The 20,627-nt window shown below is 29.9% G+C and overlaps 2 protein-coding genes across 3 annotated transcripts in view; one reads left to right on the forward strand and one right to left on the reverse strand.

The window, feature by feature from the left end:
• LOC129915391 (uncharacterized) overlaps positions 1-20,627 on the forward strand; it is a 463,244-nt gene that overhangs the window by 191,047 nt on the left and 251,570 nt on the right. The window lies entirely within an intron of this gene.
• LOC129915390 (uncharacterized) overlaps positions 1-20,627 on the reverse strand; it is a 31,064-nt gene that overhangs the window by 6,639 nt on the left and 3,798 nt on the right. The window contains exons 2-8 of one of the 2 annotated variants that reach the window (XM_055994901.1): positions 20,465-20,622; positions 20,125-20,193; positions 19,450-19,548; positions 14,067-14,227; positions 13,594-13,720; positions 4,988-5,119; positions 3,720-4,916 (exon numbers count right to left, since the gene is read on the reverse strand). In XM_055994901.1, coding sequence (XP_055850876.1) covers positions 3,720-4,916; positions 4,988-5,119; positions 13,594-13,720; positions 14,067-14,227; positions 19,450-19,548; positions 20,125-20,193; positions 20,465-20,622 — 1,943 coding nt within the window. The remainder of the gene's footprint in view (positions 1-3,719; positions 4,917-4,987; positions 5,120-13,593; positions 13,721-14,066; positions 14,228-19,449; positions 19,549-20,124; positions 20,194-20,464; positions 20,623-20,627) is intronic. The other variant, XM_055994902.1, reaches the window with a different exon arrangement.

Below are 20,627 nucleotides of genomic sequence, written 5' to 3' on the forward strand. Positions count from 1 at the left end.
AAATTTTATTTTTGGCTTATATTTAAATTATATAAATGCTTTTGTATAAAAAATTTCGTTGAAATACAAAAAGTAGTTTTGCAGAAAATCCGATTTGAAAAAAGTGGTCCTATGGCAGGTACCGTTAATAATGATTTTCAAAAAAAATTTTTTTCTCCAAAAGATAGACCTTGTTTAAAAACTAACATTTGAATTTTTTTAACAAAATCGTTGAAGCCGTTTTCGTGAAATTAAACTTTTCCGAAATTTTTGTATCACAGGTACCGTTATTTTTGGTCCAAAAAAATTAATTCCAAAAACCCCTCTGGAGAGTCTTCAAAAACTGCTACATAGCAAGTTTGGAGTCAATCGGTCCATCCGTTTAGGCTCTAGTTCATTATACAGACAGACAGACAGACTGACAGACAGACAGACGGACTTCCGGGACCCACTTTTTTGGCATTGTCTACCATCGTAATGTCATGGAAAAATGTTATCTCAACTTTTTTTTTTTGTACGAATGCATAACTTGATAGCTATATAGTACCTATATCGCAAGTAAAAAAAGGACCGCAATAATTTCGGAAACCTTTTTTCTGTATTCATTAGGATTTAACGAACGGAACGTAGCTTCATGATAAGATCTCAAAACATGGAAAAACGATAGGTGGTTCATAAAGAACAGTGAGAGAATCACAAAAATTTCTGTGATCTTTTGGAAAAACATTATAACTTAAAAAAAAAATTATTATTTCTTCCTAGACCCCTAAATATTGTTAACGGGCAAATTATTCACTAATTTCAAAACAAGTTTTATCTCAAAAGATGTCAAGAGAATGTAAGAAGTTGCCAATTTTCTCAAACTTGGCACTATTACCAAGATATTTGACATCTAGAAGACAAAATCTTAAATAAAATTTTTGTTCACATTTAAGCATGTTTTGTTATAAAAAACTTGTAGAACTTTTGAATCAATTAGTTTCATTTAACTTCCTCAAATGAAAACAAACACAAATAGAACAAAAGAAGTAGACTTTCAATGTTATTTTTTTTAATGTTTTTATGTCTCTTTCAAACACCACCGTTTTATTCATAACAATAATTAGTTTTTGACAGGTTAAACTGAACTATAGTTCAACTTCCATTTCTTAAGAAGCTGTAACTGTTCTATTAATATAGCATTCGCACTTTTATAACTAACCACAAATTAGTTTCACCTTTAACAAATATATTTCACCTTTTAGCAAAAATAATTAAACTAAAAGCAAGTCAATTAAACCCAAAAGCAAATATTATTAAACTAAAGCAAACTATTTAAACTTTTAGTAAATCTATTTAACCAAAGCACAAATTTATTTCACCTTTAAAATGAAAAATTAAAAAACACAAGTTTTACGGCGATGTTATTCAGAAAGTATAGATCGCAAGAGGAAATGAGATATGGAAGAAAGAAAGATAATTGCATTTTCAGACCGAAAAAATCCGCAAATTTTCTGTGCAACAAGTCGTTTTCGAGATATTGAGAGTAACGCGATTTTTTAAATACACCCAACAAAAAATTACGTAAACTGAGATTTATACTGAAAATAAACTCCTCTTAAAAACTGCATCAAATCCTAGGTGAAGTTTCTTTTTTTGTTAGATTTTTCCCCTATTAACTGAAATGCGCATTTTGTTTATAGGGTCTTAATGTGGTTTTTGGGGTGTTTCGTTGATTTTAATGCTACGGACAGCTTCAAAATCCTCATCCCTTCTTCATAGCTCGATACCAAAAGCTATTTCTAGAAAAGTTTAAATCAGTTTGCGTTTAATTTAAATAGATTTGCTAAAAGTTTAAATAGTTTGCTTTAGTTTAATTATATTTTCTTTTGGGTTTAATTGATTTGCTTTTAGTTTCTTAGTGGAGTAAATAAAGCTCAAAAATTGGCAATATTAGGGAACCCGGCCGAACAGCTTAGATTTTGATGATCTCTACCATATATTTTTTTTCCTTGAATTTCCTAGACAATCTTTTGGCATCAAGTAATTTATGAAATTTAAGAAAAATAAAAAAAAAAATTTTTTTTGTTCACAAAAATCTTCAATTACATTTAAAAAATCAAAACGGCAACACCGGCAATTTTTAATCTATAGACTTTAAAGTATTTTTAGGCCCATTTGCTCATACTAGTCATAAATTCTAATCTTAGATATGTAGGTCGAACATAGCTCTAATGTTTTACTTAGTTTATTCCAAGTTTCTAAAAAATAATTATGTTCAACCTAGCAATGATTAAGTTTCATGCTAGAAATCCCTGGGAATTTTAATTCAAATGTCAAATAAATTTTAAATTCAATTATTTTTCATGTTTTCTCAATTTTTTGGATTAAATACTAGTAAATGTGGTTATATATTGAATTGTTTGTGTGTGTCCTTTTATCTTTTTTGGAAAAATTACTAATATTTCGAAAATTTAAAAAATTTTATTTGACACAAGAATGAAATAAAAAACGTCACATAAACCTAAAATTGTGAATAAGTTGGATGAACTGTCAAATTTGTGTGCTGCAAAATCTTGTATAGAAAATTTTACCCTCCACGGATGATTAATATGGAAAATATGTTTGCACGTAAGTTAAGTTTAATTTAAAGTAATCTTTTTTACACCCGTGGCATTTTTTAAGCCATATTCCCTCGTATTTTGTAAAATAAATTTGCTTAAGTAAAACCTAAACTGCTTAAGTTCTACAATTTCTTCCACCTAAGTTATGTTAAACTTAAAGGAATTTATGACACAATTTGAAGTTCGTGCAAACCATTATGTAGAACTTAAAGGTTTATGTTTCACATTAATATTTAAGACTCGTTTCAGCAAATGGGCCTGAAGATGGTTAATGCTAATAAATGTGAGTGAATTTATATTAAATTGATAATTTTTTTCCTTGTCTCCCACATACATCAATTTTTTAAGCCGCGTTCTTTCTTTTTTGGTCAATTAAATACTTTAAGTTGATCATAAAATCCTTAAGTTCTACTATTTCTTCCCCCTAAGTTATGTTAAACTTAGAGGAATTTATGACACAATTTGAAGTTCGTGCAAACCGCTATGTATAACTTAAGGGTTTATGTTTCACATAAATATTTAAGACTCGTTTCAGCAAATGGGCCTTAATTACCTACGTTTGAAAAAAAAAAATCGTCAAAATCAGAGCTGTTCGGCCGGGTTCCCTAATAATTTGCTTTAGTAACTCTACTATCTTTATATTTGCTAAAAGGTGAAATATATTTGTGAAAATGGTAAATAGTTTGAGTTTAGTTTAAATAAAAGTGCGAATGCTATATGTACTTAAAATTTTGAAATTATAACAAGAAGATTAACGGAGTTTTACGGCCTGTTCTTGGCAAAAGCTCTAATTTTCAAGTCACTGTTTTTACAGAAATGTTTATCTTTTATTCTATTTTTACTATTTTTTAATTTATTACACGAAATTGTTTAAAATTTAGTACGAAGAACCTGAAAATTTTGTCAAATAAACTTCTTTCCCATGTAAAAAATTAATTTATATCATTCTCAAATCTCATATCAAAATATTTCAATATTAAAACAGGAATTCAATTTTTGAAAGAGTTAAAAATTACTAAAAAAAAAAACATTTTTTTTTTAAATATCATTACTACTCAACTATAGGTAAACTACCCTTAAAAATCCATCCTTAGAATAGAAACAAAACAAGAATTTGAACTAAAAATCAAAACTTACACAGCAAAAATAATCCCTGTCACCAACTAAGGCCTTCTCTTTAGGGGATACTTCTGATTCATCTTTTAATATATCTTCATCATCCTGACGATAGCCACCTTCACTTCCTGATACATGAATTCCGTCCGCTGAGCTACGCGAAAGAACTGATCCCATATCTTCTTCTAGTTCGACTTTTTCCAAAGGTTTTGCCACTGGGACCAATCCCAGAACCAATTCATCTTCATCTTTTGTTTCGAAACAGAACTTTGGCATCTTGGCTACTTGTTCGGGTGGTATTCCCACGGTATTTTCAAAGACTTTTGTAATTTCGTCCTTTTGAGTTGAAGCAGTATGTCCTTCGTCAAGTTTTGATTCTGATGGTTGAGTTGGGTCAATTGTTGGGGGAGGTTTGTTAACTTGTTTTGGTATTGTTTCTTTCCATTCTGATGGAATGGAAATTGATCCTTCATTACTTGGTAGCAAGGAAATATCATCAATCTGACACGATGGAGGATGTTTTTCTGGTTTGGTTGTTATTGTTGGAAAGTCAGCAACATTACCCAAATATGACTTTCTGATGTGATCTATGATTTGTTCGAGGCTAGAGAATACTAAACCATTAGCTTCAGCTCTCTCAAGAATACTTATTACTTCTGGCAAATTCAAGCGAGGTTCGAAAGGTTCTCCAGTTAATTGAAGAATAGTTTGTTCATCTGATTTGAGAAAAGAGATAACACTTGAAGTTTTGTCAGTATCACATTTATGTTGTTTTTCTGCTTCTTCGATAAGAGATTTTAAGCTCTCGATGCTGGATTTATTTTCTAATTCTAATCCAACTTGCTTGCAAGATGAGCTTGAAGATTTCTCGTCTATTTCTTTGGGTTCCTCTTTGATTAGATCAAAACTTTCAACGGACGAAGTACAATCTCCAGTTATAAAAGATTTAATAGATTCTTGATCAATGAAATTGTAACTGGCTGTGTTTTGACCTTTTTCGGTGAACTGATGCAACCATGTCCATGGTGGACCAACTTCGTGTAGCATTTGAAAAGCTTCTTGTTGTATTACTTCATTTGCATTATTTGCTGAATTTTCAGCTTGTTGTTGACGCAAGGTATGCAATTTTTCTTCTTTTTTGTGAGCTTTTTCCAATTGTTTTTCAGAAATATAATGTGGACCTTTGAAATCCTCTTCGGTAAGTGGTTTGGTTTGAGCCTATGTAAAGAAATTTATTAGTCAATCAACATTTGAAAGCAATCAATTTTTATCAAAATATTTGTACTTACATCTTGAAGAAGCAACATTATTGTGTCAAAATCTTCACATTTGTCAAAAAGTTCTTTTGCGTCACCTAAATTGGAGTTTATCATAAAGTCCATGGTGGTAGTATCAGATGAACTATCTACAGGACAAGGAACCTAGAATTTTAGAGATAAATAAATTGTAATAATATGTTTTAATCTGTCGAATTTTTGCCTATAGGTATGTTTATTTTAATTAACAAATAAAATAAGAAAAACATGCTTAATCTTAAATGCTAAATAATACTTATTTGTAGCAATCATGTTTGGGGTTGAATAGCCCCCGTAATACAACGCAAAATTTAAAAAAAGGAGAATTAATTTGAGAATGGGTGTGAAAAGGAATAATAGAGAAAAATGCAAATATTAGGGAACCTGGTTATCTTTTTTTTTCAACGTCGGTTGTTAATAATATTTCAAAAATTTAGTTCAAAATATTGTTTTATCTCAGTTTAGTGATTAGAAAACTGTCAAAAAATAAATAATCATGATTTGCCAGATAGAAACAAACTCTTATTGTTTGTTTAAAAAAAATGTTACGTATACGCCGCAGTGTCCTTGTAATTAAAATATCAACTAAAAGCAGAAACTAGAACGAACATTATATCCAAATATAGTTTTTAAGATAAAAAGTAAACATATTTAATGATTTATTTTATGCTTACAGGAAAAATGTCAGTTGTTGAAGGATTTTTAGACATTTTCATGCTAACTTTTAATAATGATATAACATTACTTCATTTAATAAGAAACAAATTATGATCATATTAAAAGCATCTCCTATAAGTTATTTAGTTTTGATTTGAATTTTCATTTTATATTGAAGTTATATCAGAAAGCAAATTTTTTGCATCAATTTACCTATTCCAAATTATGTTTTTTTGACTTAACCCGACAAACACTTTTGGTTCTATAAAGCTTTATAGATGCAATTGTTGATTCTGTAAAGCATTATAGAAGCAAAATTGTTAGTAGGGAATGCTTATAAAACCACATTATATTATTAAAATTCATCCACCGGTTTTCAAATTTACAATTTTTACGTCTTATAAAGCGATGAACCCAGCTGCATACACGAAAAAGATTGACTCAACCTAATGTCCCTCGTAGCCTGTTGGCAGTGTGGTATAGATTGCAGTTTTATCTTAAATGTCATATGACGCCAAATCCCACTTAAAACAAAATCTACTATAGCCATTTTAAAGGTTATATCCTGAAAGTTAACACTAAGAAAGGATTTTTAAAAATTCAATCATAAATTAGGGTAAATAGGGGTGAAATGACATGATAAGAAATAAATCATGTGTGCAATTCACACGTGGTAGAAGTATAGAAGTAAAACCTTAAAAATTAATTTTTCTTGTAAAAACAAAAATCGAAAAAATCTACCTTTTTTTTTATTTCATCACCTTTTAATCAATTTTTTTTATATGACAACCTGTAACAAATTTTATATCATCTGAAAGCTTATTGTTTCACCATTTATATGACGTTTCAATCATATTTTTACCGTAAGAATTTTTTAAAGCTAACCACATCGAAGTTTCAAACTGAGATTACGGTACATCCTACACTGGTGGCTGGTTATCGGCAACAGATCTCCACAGAGGTGTTTTCACTTCAAAAAAAAATATTTTTCAAAGTGTAAGTCGTAGAGAATTGAATTTTTTACAATCGGTAGCGATATTTTTTTAAGAACCATGCAAAGGGTTGGCCAACTACAAAGTAATTGTCATAGACAGCGAAATTTTTTTAACAGAAATTTGAGTTATAATTCTTTGAAATTTGAGTTATTTACATACAAAGATTATGAAAAAAAGCTTCTCATACGGAATTTTAAGGTGCTGATTTTCAAAAAAAAAACAACTATTTTTGTAAGGGTTTTCATATTTTTTATTTTAAGGCATTTTCGCAAGCTTTTGCTATAACTTAAAGAAATTATAGGTTAGAACGATTTACATATGTACGTGTGAAAAAATTGGATTCCTAAAATGGTTTCTTAGCACAAAAAAAAGGGTTTTCCGAAATTTTGTTGACCGCTTTCAACCGAATGTATCTTTTTCACTTTGATAGACAAATGGATGAAATAAAAAAAATAGGTAGATGTAGGCGATGTAAATACGTGAATAAGGTAAATGTAATCAAAGTGAAATTATAAGTTCTAATGGAATGGAAAAAAAAATTTGTTTTCTGTATTATTTTTTTTTTTTATAAAAACTGATTGCATCTAAAAACAAACAGTACTTTTTGTAGATGTCCTACAGACATGATTGTAGTGAATATAAAATAAGCCTTCAGATTATTTACAAGTTATAGTAGGTTAACATGTATGGACATATAGAAAAGTTTTATTTTTTAGAAAAAATAGATATTAGGATTTTAGATGCTATAATTTCGGAGAAAATTGTAAAACCTCGGACATTTTATATGCATTATTAATGCTTTTGCTTTCCATTATAAATTAAAAAAAATATATTTTTTGAAAATTAAAAAAAAAATGCATAAAAAAAAATATTTATTGCAACTGAAAAATATTTGCATTGGAAATCAAAATATTTTGCATTAAAAAACAATGTTTTGCATTGAAAAAAAAATCAATGCAAAATATGTGCATAAAATATTTTTTTTTTATTACTCGTCGAATTTCTTACAATTAGTTAAATAGAAATATGTATACAGGGTGTCCCAAAAGTAATGGATCAAACGAAATATGCTGATTGGCCAACTTAAGGGCTCTCAGAATTTGGTAACTTGTTCATCCCAAATCCTTACGGTTTTCGATTTAATGCAGTTCTTGTGAAATTTCGAAAAATCCATACTTGGCAACAGTATTTTGCTTCCTACGCCCATAATTGATTTTTGTTTTTAACAATTCTTTCACTAAAACATTGCTTAATAATAAGAAATAATTAATTAATCAAAATATTTTTTATTTCATACGCCATTTTGCTGCAAATTAATTAACAGTTCCATGTTTTATAAAAACTCAATTTCTTTCTTTTATTTCAGAGCAACACCGCGAAAAAAGTTTGTATGGTGTGGCAGTGGTTTATTATTTTAAAAACTTGCCCTGTTATTGTTGTTTTCAAAAAGGTATAAAAGTGTCCAAAAATGCAGTTAGATCGAAAAATATTACAATTTGAATACAACAAAACAGGGTTTTTCAGAACGAAAAGCAAGCAAAAATAAACACATTTTCTCCAACTGTTGTTTGTTTATTTCTCTTTGAACAAAAGCCTCTATTTTTGTTTGTATTTTTGCTATGAAAAATCCTGTTTTGTTGAATTCAAATTGTAATATTTTTCGATCTAACTGCATTTTTGGACACTTTTATACCTTTTTGAAAACTACAATAACAGGGCAAGTTTTTAAAATAATAAACCACTGCCACACCATACAAACTTTTTCCGCGGTGTTGCTCTGAAATAAAAGTTAGAAATTGAGTTTTTATAAAACATGGAACTGTTAATTAATTTGCAGCAAAATGGCGAATGAAATAAAAAATATTTTGATTAATTAATTATTTCTTATTATTAAGCAATGTTTTAGTGAAAGAATTGTTAAAAACAAAAATCAATTATGGGCGTAGGAAGCAAAATACTGTTGCCAAGTATGGATTTTTCGAAATTCCACAAGAACTGCATTAAATCGAAAACCGTAAGGATTTGGGATGAACAAGTTACCAAATTCTGAGAGCCCTTAAGTTGGTCTATCAGTATATTTCGTTTGATCCATTACTTTTGGGACACCCTGTATATTAAAAAATATATATTTGGTTCACACATTTTCCATAAATTTTTTTTTTTTTTCAATGCAGAAAAATTTGTATTTGCAGTCAATTTTTTTATTGCAAAATATTTTCATTTGCAATAAAAATTATATTTAAATTGCAATTTTTACTTGCTCTATAGGGCAAGTATTGGTTTCGTGTCAAAAAAAATTTCGAGGTTTTAATCAAAACTAACATTACGATAATCGTGAAGTCCAAAAAAGTGGGTTTCGTCATGACGTCCGTCGGTCTGTGCGTCCGTGCGTCCATCTGTACAAATAGCTGCAGCCTAAACGGTTCGGTAGATTTTCATGAAATTTGGTACAGATAGTTTTTTCGTAATTTCCAAGGTTGGTTTTTTTTGAAGTGAAAACTTCTTTAGTATCGTAGTGATTTGAAACAAGATGAAACGAAAACGCGACACGACTTCAACTTGTTATAACTTTTTTGTTTTAATAGATAGATGTGTGAAATTTGTACTGTAGATAGGTAATTAAATAAATTATAATTGTACAAAATTTTAATTAATTTCATATTCAAAATTCGGAGATAACGGTAAAAAGATGTTCTTTTCCAACACACGTTATATCTTTTGATCTAGTGCACATACAAATTTGATTTAACTTTAATACGCATTCTGATAACATAACCTTTTATTTGATATATCACACATAACGTTACGTTCTCTACAAGTTACACAATCTTAAATTGAAAAAAAAAATATTAAAAATACCTCAAAACACCTGTGGAGATCTGTTGGCGATGAACAGCTACCAGTGTAGGAAGTACCGTAATCTCAGTCTGGAAATTCGACATGGTTGACTTTAAAAAATTCTAACTTCTCTTGTAGACATCTTTGAAATAAGATTTATACATCAATTATATTATAGCATGAGAACATAAAAATAATTTTTTTTTTTGCTTTTTTTATGAAATTTCATCGAGTTTAAAAAATTCTAGCTCTTTTTGTAGATGTCTCAAAGGCAGTGGCGTACGTTGAGTCGCCGGGGCCCCGGGCCAAGACTAAATTTTAGGGCCCCTTTGATATTTGGGGGCCCCTTAGAAATAAAAAAAAGTGCGTATACGCCATACATTTTTTTGTATGGCTTATTTATTTTTAGGTTTATTTTAATGTTTTAATATGTTCGTAATGCACTTTGCTATACTTACTAGTACTAGGGGCCCCCAAAATTATATATTTAGGGACCCCTAAAACAAAATTTTTTTAGCTTGGAATTGATAGTTCTTGGGGCCTCTTTTCTGAAGTAATATTTACACATTTGATTTTCCATCATCAAACATAGTTTATTTCTTTTGGGGCCACTGAAAAATTATTTTTGGGGTCTAAAAATTAAGTGCTCAGAGGCCCCTAAAATATAATATAATTTTTTTGTGATTCAAATACATTTTAATTTACTTCGTAACTCAATTTATGCTAACAGTTTGCTTCTCTGCATTATCTCCAGTGGGGGCCCTGAGGTCGTTCGGGGGCCCCGGGGCACCGCCCCGCTTGCCCCAAGGGAGTGTACGCCCCTGCTCAAAGGCCTGATCGATATATATATTTTGAGCTAAGACAAATAGACCAGTGAATGTTACAATGTTACATATCAATGTTACATAAAATCTTACGTTTTTTGAGTAATTAAAGTGTAAATTTGAATAAATAGGCCAAAATTGTAAACAATGATAAAAATTTTTTTTCGAATTCAAGCTTTTTTCATTTTTTGAATTTTACGAGAACATGTTCTATAGTATACTAATGTAAATTTTTTTTTACACCATCAGAAAACAGATATTTTAACGAAGGAAATTCCCACCGACTTTTTGAAAAAAGCTGATATTTTGACACGTGAATTTTCGATTGAAAATTAGGGTGTTTTTTTGGTATTAAGTCAAAATGAGGTAAACAAATCAATATTTTAAATCAAATAAATTACAGTGTGTTTGAGACATAATAAGGTAAGTTTTCACCAAATTTCGTAGAAAAATTTTTGTTTTTGAAAAAGATAAAAATAAAAAACCAAAAACTCGGTTTTTTGAATTTTTCACATACATTTGGAGGTTATGTGAAAAAATTGTTGATACAAAAGTTGTAGATCTTTTTATTACCTACAACTTTGCCATACAACTTTTTTCTATAGGATTTGTAGTTTTGCCGGAAATCCAAATATTCCATTTTTTACCATTAAAAACTCAACCCACCGACTTCCCGAACTCGGCTCGCCCGTAATTTATTTTTCCTTTGATTTTCATCATATTCACCTCCTTTTCCAATGGGTTTCATTCTACTATGATTTTTTTTGGTTTCAAAAATTATCGACCCTGGTCTAAAAAAGCTTTCAGATGATATAAAATTTATATAGGTTGTCATATAAAAAACATGGATTTGAAGGTGATAGAATAAAAATAGGTAGATTTTTTCTATATTTTTCAAGAAAAATGATTTTTTAAGGTTTCACTTCTACCACGTGTGAATTGCACACATGATTTTTTACTTGCTCAATAGGGCAAGTATTGGTTTCGTGTAAAAAAAAAAAATTCGAGGTTTTAATCAAAACTAACATTACGATGATGGAGAAGTCCGAAAAAGTGGATTTCGTCATGACGTCCGTCGGTCTGTGCGTCGGTGCGTCGGTGCGTCGTCACAAAAAGCTGTACATGAAGCTGCAGCCTAAACGGGTTGAGGGATTTTCTTGAAATTTGGTACAGATGATTTTTTTGTAATTTCCAAGGTTGGTTTTTTTTTGTTTTTTAATATCTCGCTTTAAACGTATACCTCCCATACAAAGTTTTAGAGTTATTGCAACTTTCTCGAAAACGGCTCTAACGATTTTGATTAAATTTAACATACGTAATGCTGTTTGCAGTTCTAACATAACTGCGTTTTTAGTTTTTCTCAAAAAATGCGGATAGTGAAAATATGACATTAACTCTTTTTTAAATCGCGGATGTCGGCTCTTCCCGTACATCTTAATGGAGTTATTGCAATTTTCTCGTAAATGACTCTAACGATTTCGATTAAATTTTACACAGGTAATGTTATACGTAAATCTAACGTAACTGCATTTTTAGTTTTTCTCAAAAAATACGGATAATAGAAATATGACTTTACATTTTTTTAATCTTTGATGTCGGCTCTTCCCGTACACCGTTAATGAGTTATTACAATTTTCTAGACTAAATTTGACATACATAATGCTTTAAGTGATTTTAATATATGTAGCTAATTGCGTTTTTTGTTTTTGTCAAAAAAAACACGAGTAACAAAAATATGGCGTAAGAAAAACTAAAAAAAAAAAATTTCGTATTTTTGCATTTCTTATGAAATTCCTTAAAAAAATCAAATTTTAACTAATTCAAAATATTTTTTTTTTAAATCTTTGACATAAAAGCTACTTTTATCATAAGAGCAAGTACGTGCGGCCCCAGTCGTGCATTTTATTTTTTTTGTTTTTTAATGTCTCGCCTAGAACGTATACCTCCCATACAAACTTTTATAGGTATTGCAATTTTCTCGAAAACGGCTCTAACGATTTTGATTAAATTTGGCACAAGTAATGCTATACGTATATCTAATATAACTGCGTTTTTAGTTTTTCTCAAAAAATACGGATAGTGGAAATATGATAATTTCTTTTTTTTAAATGGCTAATGTCGTCTCTTACCGTGTATCGTTAATGACTTATTGCAATTTTCTCGAAAACGGCTCTAACGATTTCGATTAAATTTGGGGTTCGTTACAGTCTTAGTGATTCTAACAAAACTGCGTTTTTAGTTTTGCACAAAAATTTCGGAGAACGGAAATATGGCGTTGCCGTTTTCTGCTAAATTGATATATTTTGTATATTTCATCAAACGCTAAGCCAGTTTTTTTTTCCAAATTTGAAGACAAATATTTCTTGTCATTTTGAAGTGTAAATTGTAAAAAAAAAATTTAAAAAGTTTTGAAAAAAAAATTTTTAATGGAATTTTTTTACTTTTATTTTTTTTAATTTAACGAAAATCTTTAATTTCCAATAGTTATTTAAGATATAGATACTTTGAACTACAAGAGCAAGTACGTGCGGCCCCAGTCGTGCATTTTATTTCTTATTTGCAATAACATTTTTTTAATGCAAATATTTTTCAGTTGAAATGAAATAATTTTGTTTTTAATGCAATGATTTTTATTTGCAATTAAAAAATTTCATATATAAATATAAAATCTGTCCTTAAATTTTGCATACCTACCAGTTTATATATACAAATTAGTATAATTGAGGACCTATTGCATCAAAAGGGGACAATTCCAAATTAAATTTTTTGTAGGAAATGAAAACAAAAAAATCTTTAAAAAATTAATCCTATTTAAATAAAAAGGAAGTCTTTCAGAATTAATTATTCTTTCTCTATGATATTCTGGCCTATTTTCATTTTCTGTATCTAATGAGCCAAATATACAGGTTGTATGCCCCTCTGCATTATTCATTTTACCCTTTTTCACCTTTTTTTTGAAAACATAGTCTAGGTCTAATCAACATATATTCAGCTTAAAATTTTTAACATTAAATTTTTAGATCGACTTCAACAAAAGTTTCAGAAGTAAGCAAGCATGCTTCGCCTTTGTTGATCTCTGTTTTTGTAGTCACATAAAAAAGTTTAAGCTAAGACATGAAATTCTTAAAATTTTCAGTTAAATTGAAATACTCATATGAATATAATTTATTAATTAATATGCATTATTAAAACTTTCGGAGAAATTTTGCCTTTTTGATTGCAATAGACCTATCTTGATTCCTAAAGCTTATTCTAAGAAATTGAAAAAAACATTCCAAGAACTTACCCCTTTGTAGTAAGACTTATCAAATTTCGCCTTGCAGGATGTGATAATAGTGTCCTTTAATAATGAAGCGGACAGGACTCGTGGCAGTCTTTGCATTGGTGTCGCCTCCTCCAAATCCCCCCAAGGTCTGTAAAGATAATAGCTTTTGATGACAACGAACGATTTAATTAGACTTAAACACTAACCGCACAAATGCACACACACACACACCCAACAAACACACACACACACTCTTATATAAAATCACCATCTGCCACTTTGTGTTTAAATCATTTTCCAAACGACACAACGTCAATCTATTTGATGCCAATGTGTATTGTGTGATGTTGAAACCGTTTTAATTACCTCCATTGAAGACAATGGCATTGACAGATATAGGCTTTTGTATATCCTTGAAGTATGTGATGTGCGTCAAGGCGATATTTTATATAGACATCCTGCAGCAACACATACATAAATACCTATCTACTTACAGCACCAATTGACCATTAACGAAACATTGCTCCTGTGAACACTCCAGCTTTGCCACAAAGGTGTAACAGATCTTGAACATCCAATATGGTATCCTTGCCAGACCACCATCCATGTCATCAGTCAATAGTTCGCACAGCATCACCATGGTGTCGTTTGGCGACTGTGAAAGCGCACACACACATGCAAATAGAAGAGTGCAATAACAGTATGAATGTGTGTGTGTGTCTATATCTAATCTCTCTCAGTTGAGGTTCAAATTCACGCTCAAGGCATTGCATCGATCTCAAGTGTGTTTGCTTGGCCTACAATGTGCGGTTATTTTGGTTCTTTAAACGAAAAGCCTAATTGCAAATAATTATATTATATTGCTCTGCATTTGCATTGGTTTCGTTTGAAGAATCTTTGTGGTGTGGGGGCTTTTGTTTATATTTCTTTGCTAAAAAGGACTCTGATTGGAGTTGAAAGGTTGTTAAAAGCATTTTCCCACCTAGCGTTTAAGGTATAAGTGAAAAGAAAAGACCAATAATGAAGACCTTAATTTTTAATCTAGCTTTAAAAAAAGTGAAAAACTTATAAGGCATAAACGAATGTGGATTGGAAGACTGGGTGCCTTATACTTAAAGAAGCATTGAAATCAAGTAAAGAAATAAATGTCAATTTTTAATTGTTTATGCATGTTTCTACAAATGATTGAAATCTGAGAAAAGAGTAGGTAACAATGTCAAACTAATTAAAAAAAAAAAAAAAACAAGTACTAATTGGATTTATGTGGCCAGCAATAATGTATTCAATTAATGACTGAAAGATCAAAACATTTTCAAATTTCAATGATGATTAGGTTGTTTCCAAGTAGATTATGGCTCATTTTTAACTATTTTCTGAAATAGTTTTTTATGTATTTCCAAACGAAACGAGTTATCTTTTAAATCGATGAACCATGGCATCCACCAGCATCCACGAAAAAGTGACGCCATTCTCTCCCGCTCATTTTAAAATTTTTAGGACATATGTAGGTATAGGTATTGCCTATGGGCATTTTGATGTTTTCGGGGGAGACACCCCCCAGATCGAAAGTTTAGGGCCTAAATAAGAGGAATTTAGCAAAAAAAAATTTTTGAAGGTCATTAACCCGTGGTCATACTTTCCATACTTTGTATGGAAAATTTTGAACTTTTACATAAAATTTTTATTCTATCGAGTTAAATATTTTTAAAATGTTTGTTGATTCTGGTTGGAAAATACATCCTTTAAAAGACCACATTCAAAATTTCCCGTTAAAATTTTCATTTCGTAGTTTTTGATTTTAACATTTTATTTTATTCTTCTAAGAACACCAACTATCACAGAATTTTAAATCCAGTTTTATTGGTTTTTAATTCTTTTCAAATATTGCATTCGAAAATGTGTGTAAAAATCAAAAATTTTATTTTTTTTTTAATTTTCATTTGAAATGTTTGCCGTTTTTATAACAATTAAATTTATTTTTCTCGAACTACAAAAGATTTGTTTAGGTACAATATTTTTGTTGAATTTTGTTTAGCAATTATTCACATAAAAAATGACATCAAAAAATTGCTAAATTCCTCTTATTTAGGCCCTAAATTTTCGATGTAAGGGGTGTCTCCCCCGAAAACATCAATTTGGGAAATAACGGACACCCTAATGGGCATGCATGTGAAAAAATTTGAGTTTTAAATGATTTTTAACTGTATAACGGGAAAAACAAGTTTTTTTTGTCGCAAAATGCATAAAAATAGTAAATACTAGCAATTTAAAATTAATAAGTATAAACCAGGTTTGATATGCACAATATGTGGATAAAAAACGCTCATACTTTACAGTTTTTCAAGTAAAAGCATTTATTATTTTTTATGCATATGGCCCATTCTCAAAATTCGTATTCACAATTTTGATATAAAGGCAAAATAAAGTTTTTTTTTAATACTTTATATCTTTTTATCTAGAGCAGATACAAATTTTATTTAACTTTGTTGAGCATGCTGACAATATTCCCTTTCATTTGATATATACATATCACAAAAAACGGTACATACGCTACAAGCTACACAATCTTAAATTGAAAAAATTCAAAAATACCACAAAACACCTGTGGAGATTTTTTGCCGATGACCAGCCACCAGGAAGTACCGTAATCTTTGTTATAAATTGGCATATAAAAAAATCGACTTTAAGGTAATTGAAGAAAAAAAGCTTGATTTTCTTGGTTTATTTTTATGAAAATTAATTGGGTTCAAAAAATTCCAGTTCTTTTTGGATATGTCGTACAGACATGATTGTTGTGAATATTTTGAGCTGAAACAATAGGCCTTCAGATGGTATAAAATTAATTATAGGTTGCTATATAAAAAAAATGGATTTTTTGGTGATGGAATTTTCATAAAAAATAATTATTTTTATACCATTGTTATAATTTTGTATATTATGTACCTATATTTTTTTTTTCGTACAAAAAAATTGATATGAGAAAAGAAAAAAAAGGTAATTTTGTTCAGCTTTTTCTGGTTAACTATGATTGGGTTCAAAAACGTATTCCGTTTTTTCTATAAAATGCTTCAATTATGATTTTCAAAAAATTCAAGAATGGAGTTTTTCAAAATCTCGAAATCCGCAACTCAGCATTTTGGGTTTTTTGAATTCTCAGTTTTCAGGTCTATGGATTTTCGGGAATGGGAATTCGGACTTCAATTTCCACGATTCGTAAGTAGACAATTTCGAAGAGTTTTTAGGTACTTTATCTTTTTTGCATATTATGGATTTTGAGTTTTCGAGATTCTAGAATTTTTAGACTTATTTTTTCTGGATTATTAATTTTCGAATTGTGTTCGTCCATCTAAGAAATTTTTATTGAATTTTGTAATTTCCGTTTTCGGAATTCTGACCAACATTAAAATTAAAATTAAATTTGGTATATGACAGGTGCCAGAAGTTTTTGTTCTAAGGTTAAGAGTGCATGTTGATTTTGAGTCTTCAAGACCTTCATTTTTGAAATTTATTTGTTTTTTTTTTCACTATTTTCGAGGAAAGAAACAACTAGGTATCTAAAATCAGATTTAATTAAAAGAAAAGCAAAAGTAGATGGCCTTAAAATTAATAGTTTGTCGAAGTCGATAGAAACTTCAAACAAATTTTTATAGAATAGAATAGTTTTTATGCATTTCAAAAAATATTAACTACACTGTGTTCGAAAATGGAACTTTTTTTTCCGACAGAGGGCTCTCATATCTACTAAAGATAATTCGAGTATGCTGAACACAATGGCGTTCTTAGTTTTTCTGGATGAGGTCAAATAAGAAAGATTTTCGCGTTTGAAATTTTGTTTGCACATGCCAAAACTGAGGGTATAAAACACCATATATTTTCCAATTTTTGATTTTTTATCGATGAAAAATGATGGAAAATCTATTTTTTTCCAAGTTTTATTCGTACAAGGAGTTATTTTAAAAAAAAATCTGTCGAATGACATTTTAAATCATTATTTTATGGCAAAAAACGTCGATTTTTCTTCAATTTTTCTAATATTTTTCGTATTACTTAAATTAAAATGCAGCGATTTGATCTTGTATTTCAGGATAGAGTATGGCTTTGTTTACAAATACGAATAGGCAGTGCCTACCTATCTACAATATTGGTTAAGCTTAAGAGTGAAAAAGTAGCAGTAAAACACTGTTTTTTTTTTTAAATTCTTTAGTTTATAAAATAAAAAATTACAAAAAGTTTAAATGCAATACATATGTAGGGAAAGTGGGGGCAAAATCGTTTTCTTACTATGTTGTATGAAAAAAAAAAAAAAAATAATAATAAAACTGGCAAACCTTGCAATATGAAAAAGTGGCTTTTGGTATGATCGACCATGTCTGAAAGTATGAGCATGTTTGGTTGAAACGCCGAAACTCTTGTGATTTTTCAACAAATCGTTACCGTTTATGTTAAAAGTAAGTTGCACTTTTAACCGTGAGATAGTTAAAGTTTTTAACTTATTCTTTATAATGAAAGTTGATTATTCAAGAGTATTTTCTTGTAAAAGAATGAATTTTAAAGGTTTGAACCTTAAGTAAAAAACATATTCCAGAATATCAGGTAAGATCGGAAGGGGGCAAAACGCCCATGGGCTCAAGTAGCATAAAAACCCTCTTAAGAGAAACCCCCTTAAGAGAAAAACCCGCTTATCTGAAACACTTTTTTGATCTTTAAATATTTTCTTCAGTTAAACGGGGTTCGTTTAAGTGAAAAACCCCATTAAGTTAAAGATGGACTGTGACAAATATATTATGTGTTGTGTATGTGAGCTCATATAATGCAGATGGAAGTAATAGTAAATATGTTTTAATTTTAAAACAAATTAAAAAAAAAAATGATTTTTTGAACTTAAAAAAAATTAAATAAAAATATTGATATCATGCCTGATTTTTGAATTAAATATCTACATCTACATATGTATAATATTCCAGAGTACTAACACATAAAAGGTGTGTACAAAAAAAATGTTGAGTTTTCGCATATATTTGTACCTTTATAGTTAAAAAATGTAAGAAAAAGTTAAAGAAAAGTCGACGTTTTTTGCCATAAAATAATGATTTAAACAGTTATTCGATAGATTTTTTCAAATAACTTCTTTTATGAATAATACTTCCAAAAAAATAAATTTCGCATCATTTTTCATCGATAAGAAATCAAAAATTGGAAAATATATGGTGTTTTATACAATCAGTTTTGGCATGTGCAAACAAAATTTCAAACGCAAAAATCTTTCTTATTTGACCTAATCCAGAAAAACTAAGAACGCCATTGTGTTCAGCATACTCGAATTATATTTAGTAGACATAAGAGCCCTCTGTCGGTTTTTTGAACTATCACAGTGCTATCAATTATTGAAAAGTCTGTTAAAGTTATAATAAAATTGAAACTGCACACAGTTTCCAAAAATTTGAATGATATAATAATAAAATTATGAAACATAACTTTAAATCACCCACATTCCTATACAATAATATTTCTTTATTGAAAATTTATAGAAATATTAATTTACCACAAATTTAACTCTATTTAGCTTGAAAAATTCCCATAAATATAAAAAAAATATAATCATCTTTCAACTCAAAACTTTTTTCCTTTCGATTATTTATTAAGAGGTTTTCAATAACTGCACCCATCAGGTTAAGTATCCTCTCTCTGCCTGCTTATCAAAAAGTATCTATGAATTTTTTGTTTCAATACTTCTACAACTAAGAAGTCTTAACTTTTGCTTTCACCTCTTCTAGGAAAAAGAGTAGTAGTAGAAAAATTCTGTGTATCAAAGCTATAGACAGAATAAAAAATAAAAACGAAAAAACACTTTCAATAAGAGTCTCTAAATCCACTTACCTCGTTCAAGGATCCAATCATTACGGCAAGCACCTTCAGCCAGTGAACTTGAGGCCAATTCAACATCCGGCAAAGTGATAAGTACTTAAGCAGATCATCCTGTTGGAAAATATTGAAGTACAGAGCATTACTTTCATCTTCTTTGACGTTTTCCAAAAAAAAACAAAAAAAAAAAATATAACGAAAATCCAAAAAACAACCAAAAAGAACAACAAAAAAAAAGGAGTAAACTTTTCTCCTTTAACCCGAACCCGCACGTGTTGGCAGCAACCAGCACAAAAAAGGAACAAAAATCAATAAAATTATATTAAACCAACGGAAACAAGCAAAAAAAGCAACCAAGTAAAAAGTATTACAAGAAAAGCGCGTAAGTAATTGCTTGAAACAATACTTCTTCAGAAAGCCAACACAACAACAACAAAAAAGGTATACTCTGCTGTTCGAGGAGGAAGGTTCTTCCTGCAGGACCAAGGCCACCAACTTCCGGTTTGCATGAACGAAATTTTAAACGGATTTCAAATTAACAAAGAACAAAAAAGCCAAAAAAAAAAAAAAAAAAAAAACAAGAAAAACGAATGAAACAAAAACACAAAAGGAAAAGAAGCTAGCTAGGCCGAGAAAAAGAAAAAAAAAAAAATGTAGACAACATCATGACTCTTGTCCTTTCTCTCTTACCTCGTCCAGGCAAAGGGCCTTCCAACGTTCCTGCAGTAAGCAACGGCTAATGAAGAATCCTTTTCCGACCTGATTTTTAGTTTGGAACATGGCCAACATAGCGAACAGGACACAGGCCAGGACCACGACCACGACGAAGGAGGAAGGATGTGTGTGTAGCCAGATTTTGTATAGGTTTGATGGTGTGTTTGATCGCCGGTATCATCCGTTGTGTTATTGCGGAGAGAAGGTTGGTCGAAAAGGGGGTTATAACAATAAGGTTAGTCAGTTATGTAAAAGCTATCTCAACAACGCCATCTGTTGTTTTTTTTCTTTTTTTTTTTTTTTATTAAATACCAACCTGAGCGACGAGCACCTTTAAGTATCCTTTTGTTATGCTACCTTGTCGGCAAGCTCGTTCTAAACGGATTTTTGCCGGAGGTGGTGCGTTATTTGCCAAGCAACGAAAATAGTCAGCCGACCATCTGAGTAAATCGTATGGTTGTGTGCGAATGGCAGCTGTG

The sequence above is a fragment of the Episyrphus balteatus genome, chromosome 3, assembly GCF_945859705.1.
Source record: "Episyrphus balteatus chromosome 3, idEpiBalt1.1, whole genome shotgun sequence".
Classification (NCBI taxonomy): Eukaryota; Metazoa; Arthropoda; class Insecta; order Diptera; family Syrphidae; genus Episyrphus; species Episyrphus balteatus.